Raw genomic sequence first — 25,719 nt, 5'->3', positions numbered from 1 at the left:
CTTTGGCTTAAAAATTCTATTGCAGAATTCATGTTTATATGCACTACGGGCAACATTTCAATGAAAAGCTTATCAATCAAGAAAAATGTGAACTTCTTCCCATGTGCTCTGCTTTGAAAGGCCTTTCTCCATTTTAACAGTGGAAGGCCCATTCTCCAACGTGAAACACCTTACACTCCTGGGCTGGAGAATTTTGTAGCGTTGTGTCAATAAGCAAAACAATGTGTGCCTTTCCAGTCATTAAATAATCCATGTGGCGATGGCCAGAAATGTTTACTGCCAAACAAAGGCATGCCACACACACTCCGGGAAACACTTGTGTGACGTGTGCCAATTATTTGCCTGTGACAGAGCAGGACTCGTACAGAAGCAGGCCAAAACAATCCACATCAGGTCTACTTTGTCCTCTAGAAAAGGGAACCAGCCCAGCATCTGCTTCAGGTGGGTTCGGTTTTACCTCTCATAATTTAGAGAGAGATCTTTATTAGTCACATGTACATCGAAACACACAGTGAAACGCATCTTTTGAGTTAGTGTGTTCTGAGGGCAGCCCGCAAGTGTCGCCATGCTTCCGGCGCCAACATAGCATGCCCACAACTTCCTAACCTGTATATTTTTTTTGGAACTTGGGAGGAAACCGGAGCACCCAGAGGAAACCCACGCAGACACGGGGAAAATGTACAAACTCCTTACAGACAGTGACCAGAATCGAACCCGGGTCACTGGAGCTGTAATAGCATTACGCTAACTGCTACACTACCATGCCTGCCCCTACAGGAAGGACAAGTGAACTAACATCCCCTCCCAGCCCAACAGCACCAGCATTGAGGCGCCAGTTATACTCCGTCAGCTCTTCTGGTCAGAATACAGCATTGTATTTCCAACACAGACTCAGTCAGGTGATGATGTGATATTTGGGATGGTTTCACTTTTTTGTGACAGTGTCTGGGTGGTGAAGGAAAACCATCAACGTGCCAGTACAGCCTTTGTTCAATTAAGGGAAAGGGTGTTTGAAGATCAAGATCTCAGACCTGGCGTAAAACTAATGGTTGATCGAGCAGCAGTAATCCCTGACCTTGTATATATTTCTATGACAAGGACAACCTACAGCAAGCATATCAAGGCACTGCAAATACATCACCAACACTGTTGGCTCTGTTTGGGCAGCCAGGTCTCTTGCTTGCCCGACAGACTTCTGAAACAGACACTCTGTCATGGGGAAAGATTACCCAGTGGACAGAAGGAATGACTCAGGAATGTTCTCAAAGGTGCCTTGAAAATAGTGAAACATCCTCATTGACTCCTGGGAATTCATGACCCCCCTGACTGCTCAAGATGGAGAAGGAGCATTTGGGATGGCACCAAAAACCACAAGTCCATGTGTCAGGAGTACATGGAGGCCTTGGCGGAAGAATCAGGCACCTCATACCCAATCTGTGAAAAACTCTGTGGTTCCCATTTTAGCCTCTTCAACCAAAAGAACCCATAGACCAGAGTGGAAGCAAGTCATCCTCAATCTTCAGAGACTGCCAAAGAAGAAGTAAGATGTATTTGAAAACAATGTGTTGAGAATTAGGAGAACAAATTAATCTTCTCGTCACAGAGCATTACTAGTGCCAGATCCTCCATGCGACTTGTATTATTTTTCCTGAGAGCCTCACTCTTTAAAGTTACAATCAGAAATACCTTACCTTGCACAGTAACTTAGAGTCATAGAGCCATACAGCATGGAAACAGGCCCTTCAGCCCAACTTGTCCATGCCAACCGTGTTGCCCACTGAGCTAGTCCCATCTGCCTACGTTTGGCCCATAGCCCTCCAAACCTCTCCTATCCATGTACTTATCTAGATGGCTTTTAAATGTTGCTAATGTGCCCCCTTCAACCACTATTTCTGGCAGCTCATTCCAAATACGCACCACCCTTTGCGTGAAGAAGCTGCCCTTAATGTCCCTTTTAAATCTCTTGCCCATGATCTTAAACCTGTGCCCTCCTGTTTTTAGCACCCCCTCCCTGGGACAAAGATCTATGTGCTTTCACCTTGTCTATGCCCCTCATGATCTTATATACCTCTATTGAGTCACCCCTCAATCTCCTACATTCCAGGGAATGAAGTCCTAGTCTACACAACCTCTTCTTGTAACTCAGGCCCCCAAGTCTCGGCAACATTCTGGTAAATCTCTTCTGCACTCTTTCTAGTTTAATAACATCTTTCCTATAACAAGGCAAACAAAACTGTACACAATACTCCAATACTTGCAACTTTAAGCAAAGAAATGGTGTGCCATTGGAAGACTGAGTTTATGTCCACTGATTGAAGAATCCTCCAGAACCGACTGACAAGAATTCAGTACAAGAATTACAGGATCCATCCTAGAAACTGCTCTCTGGGAATTGAAGGTGTGGCATTGAGTGAGGGCTCTTGCTAATGAGAAGGTGTCAGTGGTGTAGGTTAACAGTGACGGAGCTGTTTAGAATAAGGAAAGAGTTCAATAAAATCTCACGTTCAAGACATGCAGAACAAATTACACAGACTGCTTTGTTGTTTGTGTAAGTAATCAGCTAAATAAAAGGAACTCCAGTGAGATGGTATTGCCATGGTAACATCACATAATGGCATGGTTATGCCCCATAGACAATAATGTAAAACAATGTGGTACCATTAATACAGAATCTTAAAAATCTTTCTTAAAAATGGATACTAAACATAAAAGAATAACGAGAGACTGGATCTTTAGGCTGTTGCAGCCTCTTCTCTGAGGTACATTGTCAACATAAGTCCTTCCAGGAATGGAAACAGTCTGGATCTCCTGAACTCTATTGTCCAGAGCTCCTGGAGATGCTGAGGTAATTTTCTTTTTGTTTCCTTGAATGCTTAATTGACGTTTTGAACCATCAGAAGTTCTAGATTACATTACACCCTCCATGTAGGCAATGCAAGACTTAGAAGATGGTTCAATGTGCCCAATACAGTTTGAAGTGATGCTTTGTATCTTTAGCCATGGTGAGCTGGTAGTGGAAGGAGTGAATGTTAACGGTGTAAATGTGATATCGATCAAATGCACCCACATTTTCCTGGAAGGTGTCAACTTTCTTGAGATTTGCACTCATCTAGGCAGCAGAGAATATGCCATCTCACTCCTGAATTTCAGTAGGTGAGTCACTCACTGCAGGATACCCAGCACCTCATCTGCTCCTGTAGTTAGTTATTTATATGCTTGGCCCAAAGTCATACAGCATGTAAACAGGCCTTCCAGCCCAATTGGTCAATGCTGACCAAGATGCCTATCTAAGCTAGTCCTACTTGCCCATGTTTGGTCCATATCCCTCTAAACCTTTCCTATCTATGTAACTGTCTAAGTGTCCTTTAAGGGTTATTAATGTACCTACCTCAACCACTTCCTCTGACAGCTCATTCCATATATGGCCCACCCTCTGGGTGAAAAAGTTGTCCTTCAGGTTCCTATTAAATCTCTACCCTCTCAGAAACCTGTGCCTTCTCGTTCTTGATTCCCCAATTCTGGGAAAAAAGACTGTGCGCATTCACCCTTTTTATACCCCTTAATATTTTATACACCTCTGTAAGATCACCCCTCATTCTCCAATGAATAAAGTCCTAGCCTGCTCAACCTCTCTCTTTAACTCAGTCCCTCAAGTCCCAGTAACATCCTAGTAAATTTTTCCTGCACTCTTTCCAGCTCAATGACATATTTCCTATAGCAGTGTGACCTAAACTGAACATGATATTCCAAATGTGGCTTCACCAACATCTTGGCCAACTGCTTAATAACATCGTAACTTCTGTACTCAATACCTTGACAGTTGAGTCTCTGGTCAATGGTGACCTCCAGGAGGTTAGTGGTGGGACACCTAGCAATGGCAATGTCATCAAATATCAGAGGATGGTGACTGGACTCTCTCTTTTTGGAGATGTTCATTGATGGCCAACTTGTGGTGTATGTGTTAATTTCCACATATCAGCCCTGAATGTGTCTGGGTCTTGTTGAATGCAGACATGGACTGCTTTCTTCTCTGAAGAACTGCAGATAGACTTAAAACATTGTAGTATGAAAGGCCAGGGGTCAGATGACAGTGACAAAACTACTGACCCCCATGGTCGGATGATAGCATTGCCTATCAGGTCGGAAGCTACACCACTGTCAATCAAGGGTCCGGCTCCACCCCACCCATTAAAGAGCACACCTGAGGATTGGCTCATAACCCACCTTTGTTCTTGACCCTGAATCATTGGCTTGTTTCACCTGAGCGGCTCCACCCGGCTACAGCCCTATAAAAGATGGCACACATGGGCTCTCGTCCTCTTTTCCGATTGCTGCTGGAGTCGAGACCACAGGTGAGAGGGTGCACTTCCACAGGGGTCTAGGACCATCCTGAGTAAATTCCCAGTAGCGTAGAGCCATCGTTTGTCCCGATTCAGGGGGTCCAGACAACGTATTTGTTTGTTCCCTGATAGTTTGTACTAGTTCATTGTGTGTGTGTGAGCGTGTGTGCACTTCACCCGTTGCGACTTCCCCACGTTTCGCGATCACCCTAGTGCGAGTGTGCGAGGGTGCATTTGATCCTTCACATTCTGTTCCCACGTCGGTCTTTGTGAATAAAATCCTCCTTTTAAAGCACAAAGACTGTGTGTCTAGATACCTTTTATCTTTAAGATACCAAAAGAACCTTTCTCATAACAAACATTGCAGAAGTCATCAGTGAACATCCACGTCTGAAATATTAATAGAAGGATGTAAATTGAAGAAGGGCTAAAGGTGGCTTGGCCTAGGACACTGCCTTAAGGAGCTCCTACTGTGACATGCTATGCTGGGATAACCTCCAACAACCACAACCATCTTACTTTGTGCGAGGTATGGTGCTAACAATGTTTTCCCTTGATGCCTATTGACATCACTCTGCCTAATGCTGCCTTGATGTCAAGGACAACCACTCTCACCCCACCTCTGAAATTTAGCTCTTTGGTCCATATATGAACCAAAAGCATGATGAGGTCTGGACCCAAGATATCCTGATGAAACCCAAATTAAGCATTTGCGAGCAGGTTGTAGGTGAGAAAGTTCTGCTGGATCACACTGTCGATGACACCTTCCATCACTCTGCTGATGTCTGAAAGCAGTATTTAGAATTTTAGTACTGACATTTGATTGGAAAGGGTATTAAGTATTCCTGAACTAAAGCAAGTAGTTACAATGAAGATAAAAAGCTACCATGATCTAACTGAATGTTGTAACAGGCACAAAGGAGTGAATGGCCTACTCTGGTTAATTTCCTCGTTGTGCACCTCCACACACTGAAATGTCCCTGAACAATATCTCAGCTCTCTTGAGTCTACCTCAGGTTTCATGGACATCTTTCTGGACTGTTTCCAGCGCTGAAGAGGTTCAGTTGGCATGCTGTGAATATCAATGACCTCAACAGGGAATTAACTGCAGTTAGCTGAACAGTTGCCAGAATTCCGGCTTCGTATCAAGGACAGAGAAGGTATGTCCATTCAGGAAACATAGGTAATGTCAATGCAAAATGTGCACCACTACCAGCTATAAACTTCAGCAACAGTCATTGCAATGATGGATGTGACGGGTGCCATTTGAGTACCATACTATGGTCTATGGTGTGTGCACACTCTTGCAACGTGAGTCCTGTCAGACATCATACGGTTAGGGCACTGGTGTGTAACGCCCACTGGGACACTGCCGAGCAAGCAGCTCATAATATCCAATAGTGCTCCGGGCATTTTTTTTGACAGAAGTAGTACCACGTCAAAATTCAAGTGCTGTAGCTAATGCTCTCTCTTCAACACTGCATGGTTGATCATGGATGTATCAACAGGGAAGACACCCCTGCCAATGTTTTTTAAAGGGATCATTTGCTGTTTGCTCTTGTTGATGACTCCAGTAGAGTTTAGGCTTTCTATACTTGTTTCAAGTTGTAACATTTTTTGGAGAATGATTGAACAACAGTTGAGGGGCTTCAGGCTTCTACACAAACCAATTACTCCCATGGGAAGATGATAATGTTTTAGAAGCTGCTTAGAGAAAGTTTCCCAGACTAATACCTGGAATGGGCGGGTTGTCTCATGAGGAAAAGTTGGACAGACTCAGCTTGTACTGTTGGAGTTCAGAAGGGTGAAAGGGGACTAGATCCTGAGGGGCTTTGACACTACAGACCTGGAGAAGATGTTTCCTTTTATGGGAGAATCGAAACTTGGGGGCCATTGTTCAAAAATAAATGACTGCCCACTTAATACAGAGATGAGGTGAATCATTTTCTCTCAGAGGGTCATGCTTCTTTGGAACTCTCTTCAGTCTTTATGGCAAAAATTGATAGATTCTCAATAAGCAAGTGGGTGGGCAGGAATGCAGAGCTGAGGTTTCAGTTAGATCACCCAGGAATGGTGAAGCAGTTTTGAGAGATGGCAAGGTCTACTCCTGCTCCTAATTCATTTACTTGTATGGGTACATTATTTCAGTACTGCATTAAGAGTGACAGAAGATAACAAGGTGGATAGAGTTAGGAGAGGGCAAACATGACCCAAACGACCTGTGGAAGAGCTTTGAGAAACCATGACCTTGACAATGTTCACACAGAGTGGGGAGGACAGGAGGAGAGGGTGTGGGTGGTTGGGGGTGATGTGGATGGTAAAAGGAGGAGGACAAAGTATACAGGGAAAACTGCTATTCCAACTTTAGCGAGGAAGACCATTTGGGAAGATCATCTGCTGATCGCTGGCCACCTGTGAATTTGGACCACATTGTTTCTTGTAGCGTGATCCCAGGTCCAGTCTGCTGGGGAGGCCACCTGAGGCAAACCGGCATGGCAAACCATGTGGTGAGATGTAACATAACATGTCTCTAAACATGGGGCCAGCTGCACTCACATAATGGCTTCGACAGCCAGTGAAGCCCACTCCCGGTTTACCGGCTATCAAAGCTGTCACTGAAATTTAATATTTGTAAATATCTTTCATCAAAAAAGAAAAAAAATCTTAAAAATCATTAAAAGAAATTTTTAAAAGTTAAACAGCGTTCATACACTTTAAAAAAAATTAACTGTTTTTAAACCAAAAGAATTTAAATCAATAAGGTTTTACTGTTTTGTGATCACCACTTTTATAATACTTCCACTTTTAAGACCCTAGCTGTTGTTTCTTGGCGTTGATTTTAAATGAGTGCTGGACCGGGCAAAGCTCAGTGGGTAGATTAACCATCCTGGGAGCTGGGACATCCGTTGACGTCAACACTGCCCTACTAGAGAATCTACCAGCAGGAAGAAATGGGAACACCAGAGGCCTGCTGGAAGATGTCACTGCCAGCTTCGGCCCACGCTGGACTTTGGGGACTTCAGCGAAGAAACATCAGGCAGAAACGCTAGTGCCTAGGCAGATCTGCCCTACTATGTGAGAAATTGCTGCTTCATTTAGGATGCCCTCATGAAAATATGCCCTTACCTATAGCTGCAAATGCAGCCTCACTGTCTGCATTGCATTTCCAATGGCTGTGGAGATGACCACGGCAGCTAAATTCCACGTGGCTGCCTTTCCCCTCTGCAGTATCGTGCTGGAGAAACCTGCAACCTCCTGCAGTTTGCCATCCACTGCTGTGGAAGGAAGGTCACCTCATGATCAGATGTCATTCACTCAGCCGGCGGAGAGAAGACAGAGCTGTGCCAGGTTTGTAGTGTAGGGTCCCATCACTCTGTGGGCATCACACATCAGCTCTGCCCTCTCCTGAACTGACAGGGATTCCATTCCCTCAACTCCCAGCTGTCCTGTAACCACAGGTTAATAACTGGTATCTCCTCTTGAGCCACAATGCCCTCATTCTGCAGGGGTCCACTGCGTCAGCTGCACATTAGTCACCAGAGGGCAGTTATCAGTCCACAATGAAAGGAACAATGTCACGCAGATTTTGATAGAGCAGAATACAAGGAAGTAATGACTCCATTGTCAGGTCTGCTCTGGTGAAGCCCTGCGGTACTCAACAAGGCAGGTGTCCAGATCTAAAGCTGGACTACAGGGCTAGCTGCAGTTGTACAGGGTTTACACCATAGCTGAAGTACTGTGTACCTAGACGGCAGTCGTACAGTGGACTACTGGATTGGAGGTGTTTAGCTCAGACCATGATAGATCTTTACTCAAGGAGGGTTAGAAGAATGAGAAACTGTACATTTGTACATGTAAGATTGTGTGAGAGATTGACAGGATAGATGTTGAGAGGCTGTTTACTCCATGGCCTAGAATTGGCCAGTACAAGGTTGACCACGTAGGACTGAGATGGAAGGAAATTGGTCAACACAGTCCTTCTGACACAGGGCAGGAGGTTGATACTCCATGAAGCCCCAGGCACACACCACGGGAAGGGTCACATCAACCCGGTAATCAGCTGCAACTGGACACAATGGGCTCCACATCCGTGAAAACCCCATGCTGGGGTGGAGCTGGATCCCTCTGTGCTCCTTGACATTGAACGGACTTTCTGGCAGCCTTCCCAATGCACCAAGCTCTTCACATGCAAATCCATCAGCCTTTCTCTGCAGTCTGTTCTATCAAAATATTCCTCTGAGTCCTTAGCAACAGGAGTCATGCACATCCTCGCTCTCTGGGTACTAACACCTACACTCTCCTGTCTCCTTGTCCTAGCTACAGGCCGCATGTCTGGTGAAAAACAAACAGGTCGCACCTCTATGCTCTACCCTAGATTACAAGAGTACCTCAGTATCTGAGCTGGTGGCTGGGAGTGGGAATCCAAGTGACGATGTTTTCATCATCACTGCTTGTTGCTGCTCCTGTACTGCCCAGCTTGGTTGCAGTTCTTGGTATCAGAACTGAAAAAGTCACAAGAATATAAAACTTCATTTATACAGCACAGTGACAGACCCTTCCGGCCCAATGAGCCCACACCGCCCAGTTACACCCATGTTAACCTACTAAACCATACACCTTTGGAATGTGGGAGGAAACTGGAGCACCCAGAGGGAACCCATGCAGTCACGGGGAGAACGTGCAAACTCCGTGCAGACAGTGGCGGGAATTGAACCCCAATCGCTGGCGCTGTAATATCGTTACGCGACCATGCTGCCCTATAGTTGTGGTGTGGAGGGGAAGGGAGTGCTACATGCTAACACTGCGTATAGCTTGTAAATCCTGAAACAATGAAGGGGCAGTGTGATGAAGGAGGTCTATGTGTGAACAAGCTAGTGCCTTCATTGCTTATAGTCCCTCTGCCAGTCACAGCCTCATGCCCATGATTGCTTCCCTCTATCCCTGCCTCAGGTGCAGATGGAACTGCTGCCTTACAGCTCCAGTGACCCAGGTTCAATCCTGACCCCGGGTTATGTGTATGGAGTTTGCACGTCCTCCTTATGACGGAGTGAACCTCCCCCACCTGCTCCATTTTCCTCTCACGTCCCAAAGGTGACAGGTCGGTAGGTTATTTGGCCTCTGTAGATTGCCCCTGGTATGTGGGTGAGTCATAGAATATTAGGGGGGAGTTGATGGGAATATGGAGAGAATAAAATGTGTTAGGGTAGGATTAGTGTAAAAATGGGTGCTTGATGGTGGGCAGAAGATGTTTGCGTGTGGTATGTCTCTGTGACTCCAGTCAGCTCCTGCTTGTCTCTGCTTGTGCACCACTTGTCGTCCAAGAGGCAGGAAAGCATGCCAGTGAAAGCCATGCAATATATCTAGGTATTAAGCCCGTTATGGTTGAACAGCTAGTCGTGTGTGCCATCTGTGAGATGTGACACAGCAGTAAGTGTGTGCAGATGCAATGAAATGCGAATGTTAGATATCAATTTTAATCCATAGAGATTGTTCGGGGTGATGTTGCGGACATTTTAATATCTTTTCCAAAAGATAGTGCCTTCAAAAATCCAGCCCTCCCCCAGTATGGAACATAACAGCATTCAAGATCAAATCCTGCAATGAAGGTGCAATAATTTTCTGAATGTTAAAAGTAATGCTATCAAAAACAAGCAGATAATTACAAATCAAATTTATACATGCCTTTACAAGTACCAGCCACATTAAACATTGGATTCTTTGCTTTAGATTTTGCTACTTTTCTTCCTGCTTTTCTATTTCCAGATCTATAAATGTGCATCTCCTTGAATTACTTAAATTGAAGAATTTTCAGAAATCCAGTGGTTTAATTCGCCAATTAACACTAATCTCAAGACAATAGTTTTAGGTAGAAGGGTTACTTCGGCAACTTTCTGTAAATAACCAAATCAGGGATAACTAGCTAATGCTGTGCATTAATAATTCCAGTGAAGTTGCGTATGGAGGTAAAAACACCTTTTCAGATTCAGACCCTCTAGGCTCTCTTTGTAACCAGTTTGGTCGAGGGAGAAATATTAGTCAACAGAACTCAAAAGAATGTATGGTTCTCAGTTCAAGAATTTCTGTCATATTTTGTATAGAAATAAAGGCCTCTGAGTATTCGCTGTATAAAACACATATACAAGTATAAAACGGACATACTGAACTTGTGCCCTTCCGTTGTCACTCTCTCTGGACATCATACTGAATGTTAAACTTGAATGATCCACAAATTTTACAATCTGTAAGTTATTTAAGCAGGGACCTCTTACTCTTAATCACAGACAAAGAGTTGTCGAGACATGCAGCACAGACATTAGGCCAACTGCGTCCGCCCTGACCAGCAAGCATCCATTTAAACTAATCCTACACCAATCCCACTTTCTTTTTAAAATTCCCTTCACGTTCCTATCAACACTCCCCACATTCTACACACCAGGAGGAATCTACAGCAGCCGATTAGCAACCAACACATTTTTGAAATCTGGGAGGAAAGCAGATCATCCAGAGGAAACTCACGTGGTCACAAGGAGAACGTGCAAACTCCACACAGATAGCACAGGAGGTCAGGATCGAAGCCAAGCTCCGGAGTTGTGAGGTGGCAGCTCTACCAGCTGTGTACTGTTCGATCCCCAGAATTTTATTGCCTGCCTTGCAAGGGCAATCCCTTATAGAAAATTTATGATGGAAGCCAAGGCCATTCGGCCCATTGTTTCCATGCCAGTCTTAAGAGAGCAAGCCAGCCTGATCCTGCCCTCCTACACTAGTTGGCAAGAGAGAGCCCTTCAAGTACACAGCCAAGTGATCTGGAGCTCTTTAATCAAATGTGCAGCTGTCACAATCCTTAGCCGCTGATAATTCTCTGCTTTGTGAGGCTTCAAACACAGCAGCAGCGGTCTGGGCCTGGCAAGACTCACCAAGAACCTATTCGACGCTTCATGAACAGTGGCTTAATTGGATGGAATTGCATGCACAGGATTATAGATATTAAAATGCAGGAACAGGAAGTGTGCAGCACATGCTAATTTTACTCTGAACAGCAGGGTGTATTTTATGAGGGGATCAAAGTCCATGCCACATTTGGTGAAAAGAAACGTGGCTAAGAATAAAATTCTGGGATGAGGAAAAGCTGCTTGATGCAACACAGGGTTCATGAACTCCCCAATCCCTTCACCCTGATGTTAGGATTTAACAATCTGAGCACAGAGCGAGATTACAGATCAGAAGCGAACTCCAGTGGGTGCATCATGATTGGGGTCTTTACTGGGAGGACTGACCTCTGCATTCTTACCCTTGTGCAGACACAGCTGGTTGTCCTCAATCACCGAATGCGTCCTGAACCTCTCTCCCGATCCACTTGCATATCCCTTGTTCAAATGACTTTGGGAAATTTGAATACAAGTGTTGGTTTTATTTCATAAACAATCCTTCAGATCTCTCACCTCAGTGATTAAAGATTCCTGAAACATTCGTAGAAATTCATGAAACTAAAACCATGGAAAGTCCCTCAGTAGAATCCAGAGGAATTAATAGATTTTCAGGGAATCGAGGGCTAGTACAGAAACTGAGGTAAAAGATCATCCCTGATCTTATTAAATGGCAGAGCTAGTATGAAGGGGCTGAATGGCCTACCTCCACTTCCTGGTAAGAGAGCCTGTGGCTTCCCCCAGCTTTCAGACAGTGTGTTCCTGAGCCCCAATATGCTGTGAACGAGAAAGGTTGTTGCCAGCTCTCCACTCATCCTGCCACATCACTGCATGCCTCTGTAGAGGAAAATGGTGCCTTCCTATTCACCGCCGGCTTATCAAGAATCTCCACCAGACTAACTGGTTTAAACATCATTTTATAATCATTATTAAACCTCCTCTCAAGCTCCTTTGATTTAAATAAAACAGTCTAAGCCTAGCCCGCTTTCCCTCAGCCGAACCTTCCCCAATTCTGCTGACATCCTCCTATATTCACTGACACCATATCTTTCAGCAACGTAGTAACAAGATCTGCCCAAATTATTCCATCAGACCATCCTGCTCTTATACACTAATACCTTGGCCAATTAATGAAGGTTACCTGTGTGCCTTCTAAACTACTTTAGTTCCCTGCTACTGAAGGGATCAGAGGACATCCTCCCTAGCTTTCTCTGTTTCTGTTGTATATTCCTTTCCCTTGTTTGCCTTCACCAAGTGTGTCCTCAAATCCTTTGTCACCTTCCTTCCCATCTAATCAGTCCACTGCTGTCTTCTTGTAATCTGCTGCTTTCTTCCTCACTCTGAACCATGTAGTTTATTTTTGTAAAATTCCACTTTTTCCTCCCAATTTCCTTGTATTGAAGCCAAATTCATTGAAAGAAACTAAAAAAAAATGTACATGGAGACACAAGAGACAGCAGATGCTGGGATCTGGAGCAACAAACAATCTGCTGGAGGAGGTCTGTGGGTCAAGCAGCATCTGTGGGGAGGGGAGGGACAAACTGATGACACTTCAATTCGAAACCCTACATTAGGACTGATGGAGGAGACAGGAAATAGCCAGTATAAAGAAGGGGAGGGGATGATAAAAATTGTATGACTTAAGAGCCACTAAGACCCTGTCAGCTACTTCTTGCCACCAACCCAACTCTGGATCCGACTGCCACTTTCTCTTTTAGTTTTCTCATTAGTTTAGTAGCTACCAAGTGGGTGACCAAGGGGGTGGGGGGAATGCACAGGAGAATTTACAGTTGGGTTAGCCACGATCTAATTAAATTATGGAGCAGGTTTGAGGGGCAGCGAGGTTTACTCCTGCTCCTAATTGGTATGTTTGCATTCAGGACTTTGATTGATGTCTTGATAAAATCAATATTGTTTCACAAAACATTCTGGGCAATATGTCATTTGTCAACCTCAAGGATTATGACACAGATCTCATAGAAACTCCATGGAGCTGGAGCCTGCAATCCTCCCTGGCCAACACCATTCACCCTCCACCACTGCCACTCATCTACCCTCTTGTTGTGCTGCCAGCCAACCTCCCCAGACTGCTGGAACAGGCCTCATAGTAACTCTGGGACTGGAGAACACACGTGGAAAGCAGGTACCAACAGAATGCACTGTGGGTGTCTTGAATGAAATATGGCACAATTTAATTGATGTTGGATTAAATCATTATTTTGTGGTGGATTTTGTCTCTGTGCATGGCCCAGTGGATAATGTGATGGTCAACGTCAGAAGGAAGGGAAGATAAGAGACCATTGGAGAATGAGGCCAGACAAGTTTTCCATGGATAGCCCAGCAGGAAGTGGGCCTGTCTAGATTGCTTTCTCTGCCCACTTTCTCCTGCTCCTCCTCCTCCCCCCCACATGAAGGGGCGAGGGGGAATTTACCCCGCCTTCGAGATGGTAAGGTTGACAACCCATTCTGCCAGAGATAGCCTGGTTGTCAACCTGGTGTCAGCACACCATTACTTTGCTCTATCAGATTTCAAGTGGCAGGATAGATTTCATTGTATCCATATGTGGTCCCCACAAGTAGTGCACCAGAGTTGTCACCTATGTTGTCAGCAAATATCTTCTGACTAAGCTCCTTTTGGTTTACTGTGGTGGCTCCAATGCAGCTGGTACAGCAGCTGCTGCAGAATGAGTACGTCTTGACAGGAGCCAGGATACCTAGTCCTAAACTGCATGACTCACTACCTGTGATTACACACCAGTTTAAAGATATGGATTGCAATCCATTTTTAATCCAGGATAGGGAGAGTGATGTACGTACAGACTATGACACCCCATGCCATAAAGAAGCCTGCAATCTACCAAAGCTGTCTGATTTTTCTCTGTTGATCTCTGCTCAGAACGACTAAAAGATAATCAGTTCTCCTTGAATAATGTACATCAATAACCCTTGCTTTTAATCTGGTCTAGAACACCAGATCCAAACTGCAAGATGTTGCAGGTATCTCTGCTCCTATCTGAAGGAGCCAGATGCTGAAAAATTATTTGCTACGTTTCCTTTAAATGTACTGGCAATGCAATCCTTGCCCTGCTCAGGGGTTACATTTGTGGCTACTGTAAGGGCATCCTTCAGATCGAATATCTTTAGATGTGCACAAAAGTGTCACACATTTTTAGACTGTATGATAGGTCAGTTGCTCCCTGAATATCTCTTGAAAATATGGTCTTCCTGCTGGGAGCTTCCTCCTTCTCTTCCAGTAGCTCATGCTGATCTGCTTAGCTTCTGTTCATAGTCCCGGTTACCCAATATTTCAAGGAAAATATCTAACAATGTGCCTATGTCTGGAAGGAACTAATCTGTGCAAAAGCCTTGAAGTCAGCTAAAGCTTAAACACTTGGCATGCTGCAGTTTATGCAACTTGAACAAACTCAAAAGATTCCCATAAGTGTTGTAAAATCACAGCTGCAACAAGAAGGCAAACAGTAACTAATCTATAAGCAGTGGATGGTCCTCAAGTAGTGCTGGTAGGATGATTGAATGCATGCTCAGCAGCCAGAGGCTCTAACTGGAGCTTTGACCTCCATAAGACAATGCTGGAATCAATTCGGCATTGCATGGTGATTGGTTCCACCACCTACTTCCACCAAATTTCAGTACAGACATGCCAGTACCCTCACCTGTGCCACCCTGTGCAACACAAGACCCAAATATGCATGTGCCATAGATGCCACTTTGATACCCAACCTACCCAAAAAGTGGCACTCATTAAGACTCGGGTTCTGAGCAAGCTACCATTACTGGCTCACACTTCATGCTGAGAATTTTTACATTAACAATCTTGCATCAGAGTCCCTAACCTTACAAATTATTCTTTTAATACTGAATTCATCTGACCAGAGCTGCAAACCGAGCTTTTGAAATTGAACTGTTGGAATAGAATTTGATGAATGGATTAGGGTTTTTCATTGAAGGTGTGCTCTTCCATGGTAGTGTAGCAGTTAGCGTAATGCTATTACAGCGCCAGCGACCTGGGTTCAATTCCAGCTGCTGTCTGTAAGGAGTTTGTACATTCTCCCCGTGTCTGCGTGGGTTTCCTCCGGGTGCTCCGGTTTCCTCCCACATTCCAAAGACGTACGGGTTACGAAGTTGTGGGCATGTTATGTTGGCGCCGGAAGTGTGGCGACACTTGCGGGCTGCCCCCAGAACACTGGACGCAAAAGATGCATTTCACTGTGTGTTTCAATGAACATATGACTAATAAAGATATCTTATCTAACTGCCTGACCACTCATACTTTCGAGAGATACAATAGACTGCAGAGGCTGGAATCTGGAGCAACAAACAATCTGCTGGAGGTACTCAGCGGGAGCATCATCTGTTGAAGGAAAGGAATTATCGACATTTTGGGTCGAAACCCTGCATCAGGATCGAGAGAAGAGAGGCGAGATGGCCGGGATAAAGAGGAGGGGAGTGGTGAGAAAGTAATCCAAATTAGTTTATTGGCATGTATACCAGGGTCTAATGAAGTTCCTTGTTTGCATGAAGCTCACAAAGTAAACATTATACATGGTAATAAGAACGCAACAATAAATACAACAAGTGCAAAACAGCAGAATGGTGCAAAGATTAGTTACTTGCACTAGGTGTGGAAGTCCTGTGCGTGTCATGTTGTGAGTTACTCACCATAGTTGTTGTCGTAGAAAATTATGAATTTCTGCCATCGCAGCTCGTTGACCAGTCTGAGCATGACATCACCGATTCGGATCAGAGGCCTGGCGGGCAGCGTGTACTCCTCAAGGTTGGGGTTGCGAGTGAGCTGGCAGGCAGTGCGGGGGGAGCCCCCATTGCTACGCTGCACGAAGAGGTGCGGAATATGCATGGTATCCGTGAGTGACTGGAGAGCACTGGCTGAAGCACAACCAGTGGAGGATACCAGAGCAAGGATCCCTTGGGTCATCAGGTCGCATGCTGTCGACAGAAAGAAAGCAAAAGGATTAACATCAGAGGAGTATCAAAAACATGACCATCAGCTCTCCAGCATCAGGTGACCAGCATTGGTGCAGGGAGACTCCTTCATTGCATTTCCCCTCTTCCTCTTCACCAGAAATTTATTCCAGCCCAAATTAAAAGTCCCTGAACTCTGCTGCCTGCAAAAGTTCCTGGTGAAAAGTAGACTGAAGAATACATGACTCCACAAAACTCAGGGAGCTCATGAGATGACTGCAATGGGAAATAAAAATGTCACACTGATGTAGACTAGTTTAAGACTGGGCTAAAACCATTACTGCAGAGTGAAAATTGCTCCATATCTAACCTACAGGGAGTTTTATTCCATAACCAACCCGAAGGTGTACCTGCCTTAAATGAGTTTGATAGGACATTGCAGAGGAAGTTTCATCTTGTATCTTACCATGCTGAACCTGTTAAGAGAATGTTTGATAAAGATAGTGTAGAAGGAGATTTCCTCTGCAAGTAACCTGTATAGTAGCTTCCCTTGGAGTATCTGATGGGACACAGAGAAAGAGCTTTTCTCTCCTACAACTGTACCTCCTCTGGGATCATTTTATGAGACAATGTAAAAGGAAGTTCATAGAATCATAGAGTCATACAGCATAGAAACAGGCCCTTCGGCCCAACTTGTCCATGCCAACCAAGGTGGCCAACTCAAGCTAGTTCTATTTACCCTGGTTTGGCCCGTATCCTTCTAAACCTTTCCTATCCATATACTTATCCAAAAGTCTTTTAAATATTGTACCCGCCTCAACTATCTCTGCCAGCTCATTCCATGTACGCACCACCCTCTGCATGAAGAAGTTGCTCTTCAGGTGCCTTTTAAATCTTTCCCCTCTCACCTTAAACCTGTGCCTCTACTTTTCGGTTCCCTTTCCCTGGGGAAAAGAGACATGTGCATTACTTCATATCAAATCTGCACTGAACCTGACCAAGCAGTGTTTGATGGAAATTGAAAATGTACTTGCAAAAAAAAAATACAGTGTTGGGGAAAAAGGGGTAGTAGCAGGGAAGTAGAAAGAAGCTGCTCACATTATGAGAAGAGCTCAAAGTTCTTTAGAGACATTGAGGTAGTTTTGAAGTGCAGGGAAGTACAATACAGCAACTTGAACAAAGTTGTATGATGATGATCGAGGGATAAATATCGGCCAAGACAATGTGAAACAGCTCTTCTGCTTTGCTTGCACAACAGTTCAGTTACTGAATGACTTCTGGAGGCCTGGACCATTGATTTCAAATCCCACCAGGACACTAAGGGAATTTAAGTTCAACTGATTAAGTAAATCTGGAATTTACAAAGAAGTAAGTATCAGTAATGGTGGCTGTGAAACTATTGATTGGCGTACAAAACCCATCTAGTTCACTTTAATCTGCCAATTTTACCCAGTCTGGTCCATATGTGACTCCAGACCAACCAATGTCATCGATTCTTAATTGCCACAGTTCAGGAGCAACTAGGCATGGACAATTGATGCCTGCCCTGAATTAACACAGCCTGGGAGGACTTGCTAGCATCAGCATCAAACCTCTCCACTATTTTAAACTATATTTCATTGTCTCATCACAGATTGTTTTGAAGAAGAGTTCAACATTTACCTTTGCTACACTGTCTACTGTTTTATTCTGATCTCAACAATGTCCCATCTTAATCATTATAAGTTGAATCATAAAATATCACAGTCCATTTTTTACCTGCGGTGTTTATACTAATTTTTTGAAAGAACTTTCTAATTTAGGACTAGAACTCATCTTTTTTGTCTCAAATCTGTTTTCATTTGCAAGTACAGGTTCAATTGCCTTTCAAATATTCTCTGGGATTGATTTCAACACCCTTCAGATAATCAGCTTTCCAGACAGTCACCAATTCGTAAAGAAGTCTCTCCTCTCTTTCCTCCCAGTTCATTAGTAACTATTTTAAATCTCTGGTCTCTGCTAAAAGTGAAATATTGAGAGTACAGAATCTGTATGTTCCTGTCGGAATAAAAGGCAAGGCTAACAAGCTCAGGGAACCTTGGTTATCGAGGGATATTGAGGCCCTAGTAAAGAAAAAGGAGGAGCATATCAGGTATAGGCAGTTAGGATCAAATGAGGCACTTGAGGAGTATAAGAAATGCAAGAGAACACTTAAAAGAGAAATCAGGAGGGCAAAAAGAGGACATGAGGTTGCTGTGGCAGACAAGGTGAAAGAGAATCCCAAGGGTTTCTATAGGTATATTAAGAGCAAAAGGGTAGCAAGGGACAAATTTGGTCCTCTTGAAGATCAGCGTGGTTATCTATGCATGGAGCCGAAAGAGATGGGGGAGATCTTAAATGAATTTTTTGCATTCATCTTTACTCTAGAGACAGACACAGATACTATAGAACTGAGACAAAAGTGTAGTGAGGTCATGGACCATATCTGGATTATGGAAGAGTAGGTGCTGGCTATTTTGAGGCAAATGAAGGTGGATAAATCCCCAGGGCCTGACAAGGTGTCCCCTCAGACCTTGTGGGAGGCTAGTGCAGAAATTGAAGGGGCCCTGGCAGAGATACTTAAAACGTCCTTTGCCATGGGTGAGCTGCCAGAGGACTGGAGGATAGCTAATGTTGTTCAATTGTTCAAGAAAGGCTCTAAGAATAAGCTGGGAAATTTATAGGCAGGTGACCTTGACATCAGTCGTGGGTAAATTATAGGAAGCTATTCTAAGGGACAGGATATATAAGTATTTGGATAGACAGGGCCTGATTAGGGATAGTCAACATGGCTTTGTGCATGGTAGGTTATGTCTAATCAATCTTATGGAGTTTTTTGAGGAGGTTACCAGGAAGGTCGATGAGGGAAAGGTGGTCGACGTTGTCCACATGGACTTTAGCAAGGCCTTTGACAGAGTCCCACATGGGAGGCTGGTCCAGAAGGTTAAGTCACTTGGCATTCAGGATGAAGTAGCCAACTAGATTCAATGTTGGCTTAGCAGGAGAAGCCAGAGAGTGGTAGTAGACGGTTGTCTCTCTGACTGGAGGCCTGTGACTAGTGGTGTGCCGCAGGGATCGTGCTGGGTCTGTTGTTGTTTATCATCTATATTAATGATTTCGATGATAATGTAGTAAACTGGATCAGCAAGTTTGCGATGACACCAAGATTGGGGGTGTAGTGGACAGCGAGGAAGGTTATCAAAGCTTGCAACGTGATCTTGACCAGCTAGGAAAATGGGCTGAAAAATGGCAGATGGGATTTAATGCAGACAAGTGTGAGGTGCTGCACTTTGGGAGGTCAAACCAGGGTAAGATTTACACAGTGAATGGTAGGGCACTGGGGTATGCAGAAGAACACAGGGAATACAGATCCATTGTTCCTTGAAAGTGGCATCATAGGTAGATAGGGTCATAAAGAGAGCTTCTGGTACATTGGCCTTTGTAAATCAGGGCACTGAGACAGGAGTTGGGATGTTATGTTGAAGTTGTACAAGATGTTGGTGAGGCTGAATTTAGAGTATTGTGTTCTGGTCACCTACCTACAGGAAAGATATCAATAAGCTTGAAAGCATGCAGAGAAACTTTACAAGGATGTTGCTGGGACTTGAGGATCTGAGTTACAGGGAAAGGTTGAATAGGTTAGGACTTTATTCCCTGAAGCACGGGAGAATGAGGGGAGATCTTATAGAGGTATACAAAATTATGAGAGGTATAGATAGGGTGAATGCATTCAGGCTCTTTCCCCTCAGGTTGAGTGAGACTGGAACTAGAGGAAATAGGTTTAGGGTGAAAGGTGAAATATTTAAGGGGAATCTGAGGGGAATCTTCTTTATTCAGAGGGTGGTGTGAGTGTGGAATGAGCTGCCAGCGGAAGTGATAGACGCAGGTTCAACTGTAACACTTAAGAGAAGTTTGGATAGGTACATGGATGGGAGGGATTTGGAGGGATATGGTCCGGGTGCAGGTAGATGGGATGAGGCAGAAGAACAGGTCAGCATGGACAAGATGGGCTGAAGGGCCTGTTTCTGTGCTGTGGTACTATATGACTCTAACTGACTGACTAGCCAGAGGAAATATTTTATGTCTGCTTGATCTTACAAGGCCCTCTATTTTGTTTTGAGTCAAGTTGTCCACAAGCTGCTCTTTCTACCATAGGAGTAATACATTTAACTGTTGTTAAAAGAGTAATTAATCTCTTGTGCTCTCTGCCTTCAATCTACCTACCTACAGTCTGAAACAAAAGTGTCTCATTGACAGAAAGGATATGGAATAAATTATCTGGCAGATAATTTCTGAAACTCTCAAACTCTTTGGCGACCTGGTAATTAAATAAAAACAAGCAGTATGTTAAAGAAGATGATTCAGAAGATCTTACTCCTCGGGGGGAAGCTGTGAGTGAAAGATGGGCATTTTATATCAAAAACCAAGGCCATGAAATTATGCTATGCAGTTAGTAATATTTACTACATCAGGCATAATTTCTTGCTTGCTTTTATTATAATGTTGGAGCTGGTTTTAAATTAACAGATTAATGTGTGTTAAAACAGCAAGCACAAGACCTGCATGTGAATATCATAAGAATTTAAACATTCATATAGTGTATTTTCTATGGCTTTTATCTGGTTATATCTCTCAGTACCATAAAGTGAGCAAGACTAAATTGAATTGGTTTGTCCCTTCCATTGCAGGATCACCTGATCACTCACCTTCCACACAAAAGAAATCACAGCAATAAGCCCATGTCTGGCCCGCTCCTATAGCTCAATCCCACAAACTCTCCGTGCCCCCACAATAAAGGCATTTATATGATTCCTCTTCTTAATAATAACACACGTATGTATGTGGACACAGATCCTACCTCTGTGCTCACCTCCACTATAAATTCCAGGCCCATATTGGAAATTACCTTTGTGAATGTCATAGAGAGATTGTGTCTTTCCACCAGTGATGGGGCGATGGTACTCAGAACACAAACAGCTCCTTCCAACATCCCTTTACATTTGGTTACTTTAATATAAATAATAATATGATGTGAATATAATGGAAGACTTTAATGGGGTCTGAGTTTACATCAAGACATCTGCCACCCTCTAACCCTGGTTCACTTGAAGACCATAAGTCTAGACTCCAGGAATGGAGTATGGCATTAGCTGGTTTGGTAATGGGTGGGATTTGGGGGCAAATGACCTCTTATGAAAAATTACAATTAGCCAAAGATGTTATGAAGACCATCTTATAATGAAATATAAAAAAAACTTAAACCGTGAAAGTATGGGGGATGTTGGAGCAGACTGCTTACAGTGGATGAGGGGACAAGAATGAGGTCAAAGATACATGATGAAATGGAGGAGGTTTAGAACAGAGTGGGAAAGGCTTGTTTTACAGAGAACCGCAGGGCTGTAGAATTCCCTTTCCAGAGTAAGTGTCTGAGGCAGATTGAAGACGTAATGTGTAAGGGAAGAAATGAGGATGAAGGGAAATAAGAGGGGAAATTCAGTTGGAAGGACTGGTGTTCCTCAATCTCAGTCTGGTCTCCTCCATCATCCACAAGCCTATTTGAGTAATGTTGCTAATTTATTGTCAGAAACTCTTGGGTTATGTTAACTTGGCATCGAGTATCTGTTCTCAGCAGGGATCTGGATAAGGAAGTCCCAAATAGTTTTTAAATTGGTCCTATAATTGAATTGAGCATAAGGAGGGTATTTCACGTCAGCTCTGTTTGTGTATAAGCAGCCTAGAAATGACACTGTCCAAACCACAAGATGGGAATTTGTTCTTTTTTTAATTATAGATGAGGCAAGAACACTTCACTTTATTAATCTAAATGGGAATCCTTTCAAGATTTATTTGTGAGAGCATCTTATAGAACAGTTTTCATTTGTTCAATTTCCCATTTCCTGAGGGCTGATTTTTTTTTAATCATCTCTAGTCTTTCATTGCTACTACATGTTTTAGGGTAAAATTCCAGCAGAAACATCAACGAAAGATCATTCAGATGGAGAGTTTAAGTATTTTCAACTGATTATTCATGTATTTAGTCCAATAATTCTGTTACATCAATGGTTATCAAGATGGAACAGAAACAAAAGTAGCCAGAAGTTGGTGTGTGTTCTAAGTGATGTGACCTTAGATCAAAGGGCAGCAGGCCAGTGTTCTATTTGTGGTCCTGCTACTATAAATTTCCTCAGCCTTGGGCCCTACTGATTGACCACTGCATACTTTCCTTAACATGAGTCTAGAACTAGGGCCAGGTCCAGGGCTTACTGTGGGAGAGAGTGCACTGGTTTGGTCAGAGGAGACAATTAAACCTGGAGACACAAGAGATTGCACATGCTGAAATCTGGAGCAACAAACAAGATGCTGGAAGAACTCACTGGGTCAGGCAGCATCTGTGGAGGGAAGTGGACAGTTGATGTTTGGGGTCGAGACCCTTCATCTGGACTCTTAGATAAACCTAGCCATGCCTGCCTGTTCTGCTAGCCTGGGTTGATGCTTAGGGTCCCAAGACTATCCAAAGGAGAACTGAGTCAACATTATTCCTTTAATAAAGACGATGGGATAATTGTTCATCCTGATTGCCTGGACAGTGATGAGTCAGGTCCACTGACTGAATGAAATCAGTGATATAAAAACCAGATTGGTTTATTAGTTTTCACCAGGTCACCTCCTCCCCTACTCCACCATCTGAAGGCAGAAATTAGCCCCCTCAAAAATAGCTTAATGTCAGTCATCTTATTGGCTGCCATATTTGCCACATGATGTTGCTTCAAAGGATCCAATCAAGTGACAACAGAGACACACTTGGAGCATCCATTCAAAACTCATGGGAAAATCACAATAAAGAAAATTGAGCTCTACGTTGTCCACCGCCTGGCTCTGGGAGGTGAGAGTGCTCTGCCTATCAGATCATTCTCTAATACAGCAACAGAGTCCATTTCAGGAGCACTACATCATCGACCACCTACACAACCAGAAATCTCTCTGTTATTTCATCACAATCAGAACCAGAGACAAGTGTGTAGTGATCACCAACTACAATCCAATGTGCAGTCACTCCAAGTGTGAATAACATATGTGTGGAAATTATACAACTACAATCCAAGGTACAGTCACACCAAATATAAATTGAGATAAGTGTGCAGAAACTACAACCCAAATGGTAATAGATGCCAGTACAATGTAAATTTTAATAATGACATTGGTATTTGTTTTGTAAACCAAAAGGTATGGAGTAAAGGCAAGCATGTGGACTGAGCTCACCGATCAACTTTGATCTCACTGAACCTTGGAGCAAATTTGAGGGGCTAAATATCAAATGCCTTGACCCTTTTATGGTGCCTTGTTCTGACTAAGGCATTAATGAGAAACAAGTAACTGTTTGACATTAGAATAATGCTTAACTAGCTCCAATGATAAATGAAGGACTTTGTGCGACATGACTTCTTTTACTGTGTTAACATGGCATGTACTCAGAGTTACCAAGCACCGAATCAGACAGCAAGTCGCACAGTCTCACATCTCCACTCACGCAGCTACTTGCACTTCTACCATAGGAGCAACTGCTCCATTTGCACAAGTCATAGTCGCGGAGTCACACAGCACAGAAACAGGCCTTTCCACTCATTGTCCAGGCTAACCTATGGAAGTATAGCCGATTTGAGCTCTTCTGTGTGGGACAGAAGGCAAATCAACCAGGGTTCTTTTCTCTAGTGATAAAGCTTTCTGGGTTGCCATGCTACTCATGCAGAATGACTAATTCATTTTTTAATCATTGATAATATAAAGAACAAACATTTTATATTGCAATTCTCTATTTTTTTCTTCCTGACCTTTGGTATAACTATGTACATAATAATGGTGTTCACTGTGCAGCAGAGACTAACAGATTAAAATATCAACGTTTGGGTGCTTGGCTTTCAAGTGCATTGCGAGATGGAAGAATTTCAGTCTTTGACTTAAACTGGGAACAGTGCTCCCCTGACATCATCTAACAGTGACAGACTCAACTGACACAATTAACTTCTTCTGCATTATCAGAGCTGGATATGTATGAGGTGACCAAGGCAGTGAAAAGCACCACTGAGGCTTAAAACGAAATAACGCTACACATTAAATTACAATAATAAATTATAGTGAGTCTTAGCCTTTTCAGGGGGAAATCATAAAATTGTAGGAGCACGTCCTTGAATTGCAATAAACCCTTCTCAATGAAACGTGGAGAAAGATGGGAACAACCCACTATGAGCTGGGTGTTGTCGTATTTACAACCAACTGTGCAGTTTAGAATCAGGCTGCAACAGGTAATACCTTCAGAATTACAGGGACTCCCCGGGTTACAAGTCACCTGACCTATGAAAATCCAACTTTATGCAAATTCTCCCATACATTTTTAAAGCATTTTTCAAGCTTGTACTAATAATAAAATGTTTCATGGTATTCATTAATGACTGGATACAGTATGTATTCCATTAGTTTAATTTTGGGTTGCATTGGGGTGACTATTCAATGAAATGAAAGGATTATAGCGAGTGTATGTAGAACGATATGGTATGGATACACAAGAGACTGCAGATGCTGGAATCTGGAGCAATAAACAATCTGCTGGAGGAACTCAGCGGGTCGAGAAGCATCTGTGGGGGGGGAAGGAATTGTCGATGTTTCAAGTTGAAACCCTGCATTAGGACTAATGCAGGGATTTGACACAAAGTGATATGGGTGGCTATAGAAATGAACATTTCTGACTTACAAGAAATTGGCATACAGACTGTTCTCAGGAACAGAACCCTTATGTAATCCGGGCAGTGTCTATATTCCATTCACTGATGAAATTCCCATAATTGGATTGCTCCATTTCTATTTATAACTTCCAATGGAGTACAAAGGACAGATTGAAGAAAACATCTCCCATGACAGAATTCAAAATTCCAGAGGCAGCAACCCATTAAGTGCTGAGTGGACGATCCACCAAACACTCCACAGGAAATCATCAAGATCGCTCTGGCAGCAAAACCTCCCCACCCGCTGGCCACAGAGATAGACAACAGCAGGGTCAGTCACATTAAGTTTACATATGAAGGGCATACATCAAGACTTCCTCAGCAGTAGTTCTTCACCAAAGCTGGAACTCTGACCCAATGTCCATATGAGAGCACCATCACCACAATGCTACAAAGGCTCAAGGGGAAGGCTCACCAGGACCGTCTATGGATGGGCAAATGTAGAAAACAAATGAAACATGTCTCAGTAGCCATTCTGGGTAGAAGAGTCAAAGCACACACAAGTTTTCACCCACTTAACCCAACCAGGCTGCTGCCTACACAGCACCACAGCAGAGTGTCAACTGGTGTTAAAAAAAAGTTACAGTTAAACAATGTCTTTTATAACCTGAGAATATCTCCGATTATTCACCATGGCCAGACAGATGTGGCAAATGTCCCACAAACAGAGGAGGATAAATGACCAGATAATCTATTTTCACTGAGGTTGACTGATGGCTA

General features: G+C 43.5%; 1 protein-coding gene across 1 annotated transcript in view; it reads right to left on the bottom strand.

Moving 5' to 3' along the window:
- LOC127584632 (glutamate receptor ionotropic, delta-1-like) overlaps positions 1–25,719 on the bottom strand; it is a 634,847-nt gene that overhangs the window by 339,015 nt on the left and 270,113 nt on the right. Inside the window, exon 3 of the mRNA XM_052041451.1 lies at positions 15,944–16,228. Within this exon, the coding sequence (XP_051897411.1) occupies positions 15,944–16,228 (285 nt within the window). The remainder of the gene's footprint in view (positions 1–15,943; positions 16,229–25,719) is intronic.

This window comes from Pristis pectinata, chromosome 30 (genome assembly GCF_009764475.1).
Source record: "Pristis pectinata isolate sPriPec2 chromosome 30, sPriPec2.1.pri, whole genome shotgun sequence".
Taxonomy (NCBI): Eukaryota; Metazoa; Chordata; class Chondrichthyes; order Rhinopristiformes; family Pristidae; genus Pristis; species Pristis pectinata.
This window is presented reverse-complemented; position numbering and strand designations above follow the sequence as displayed.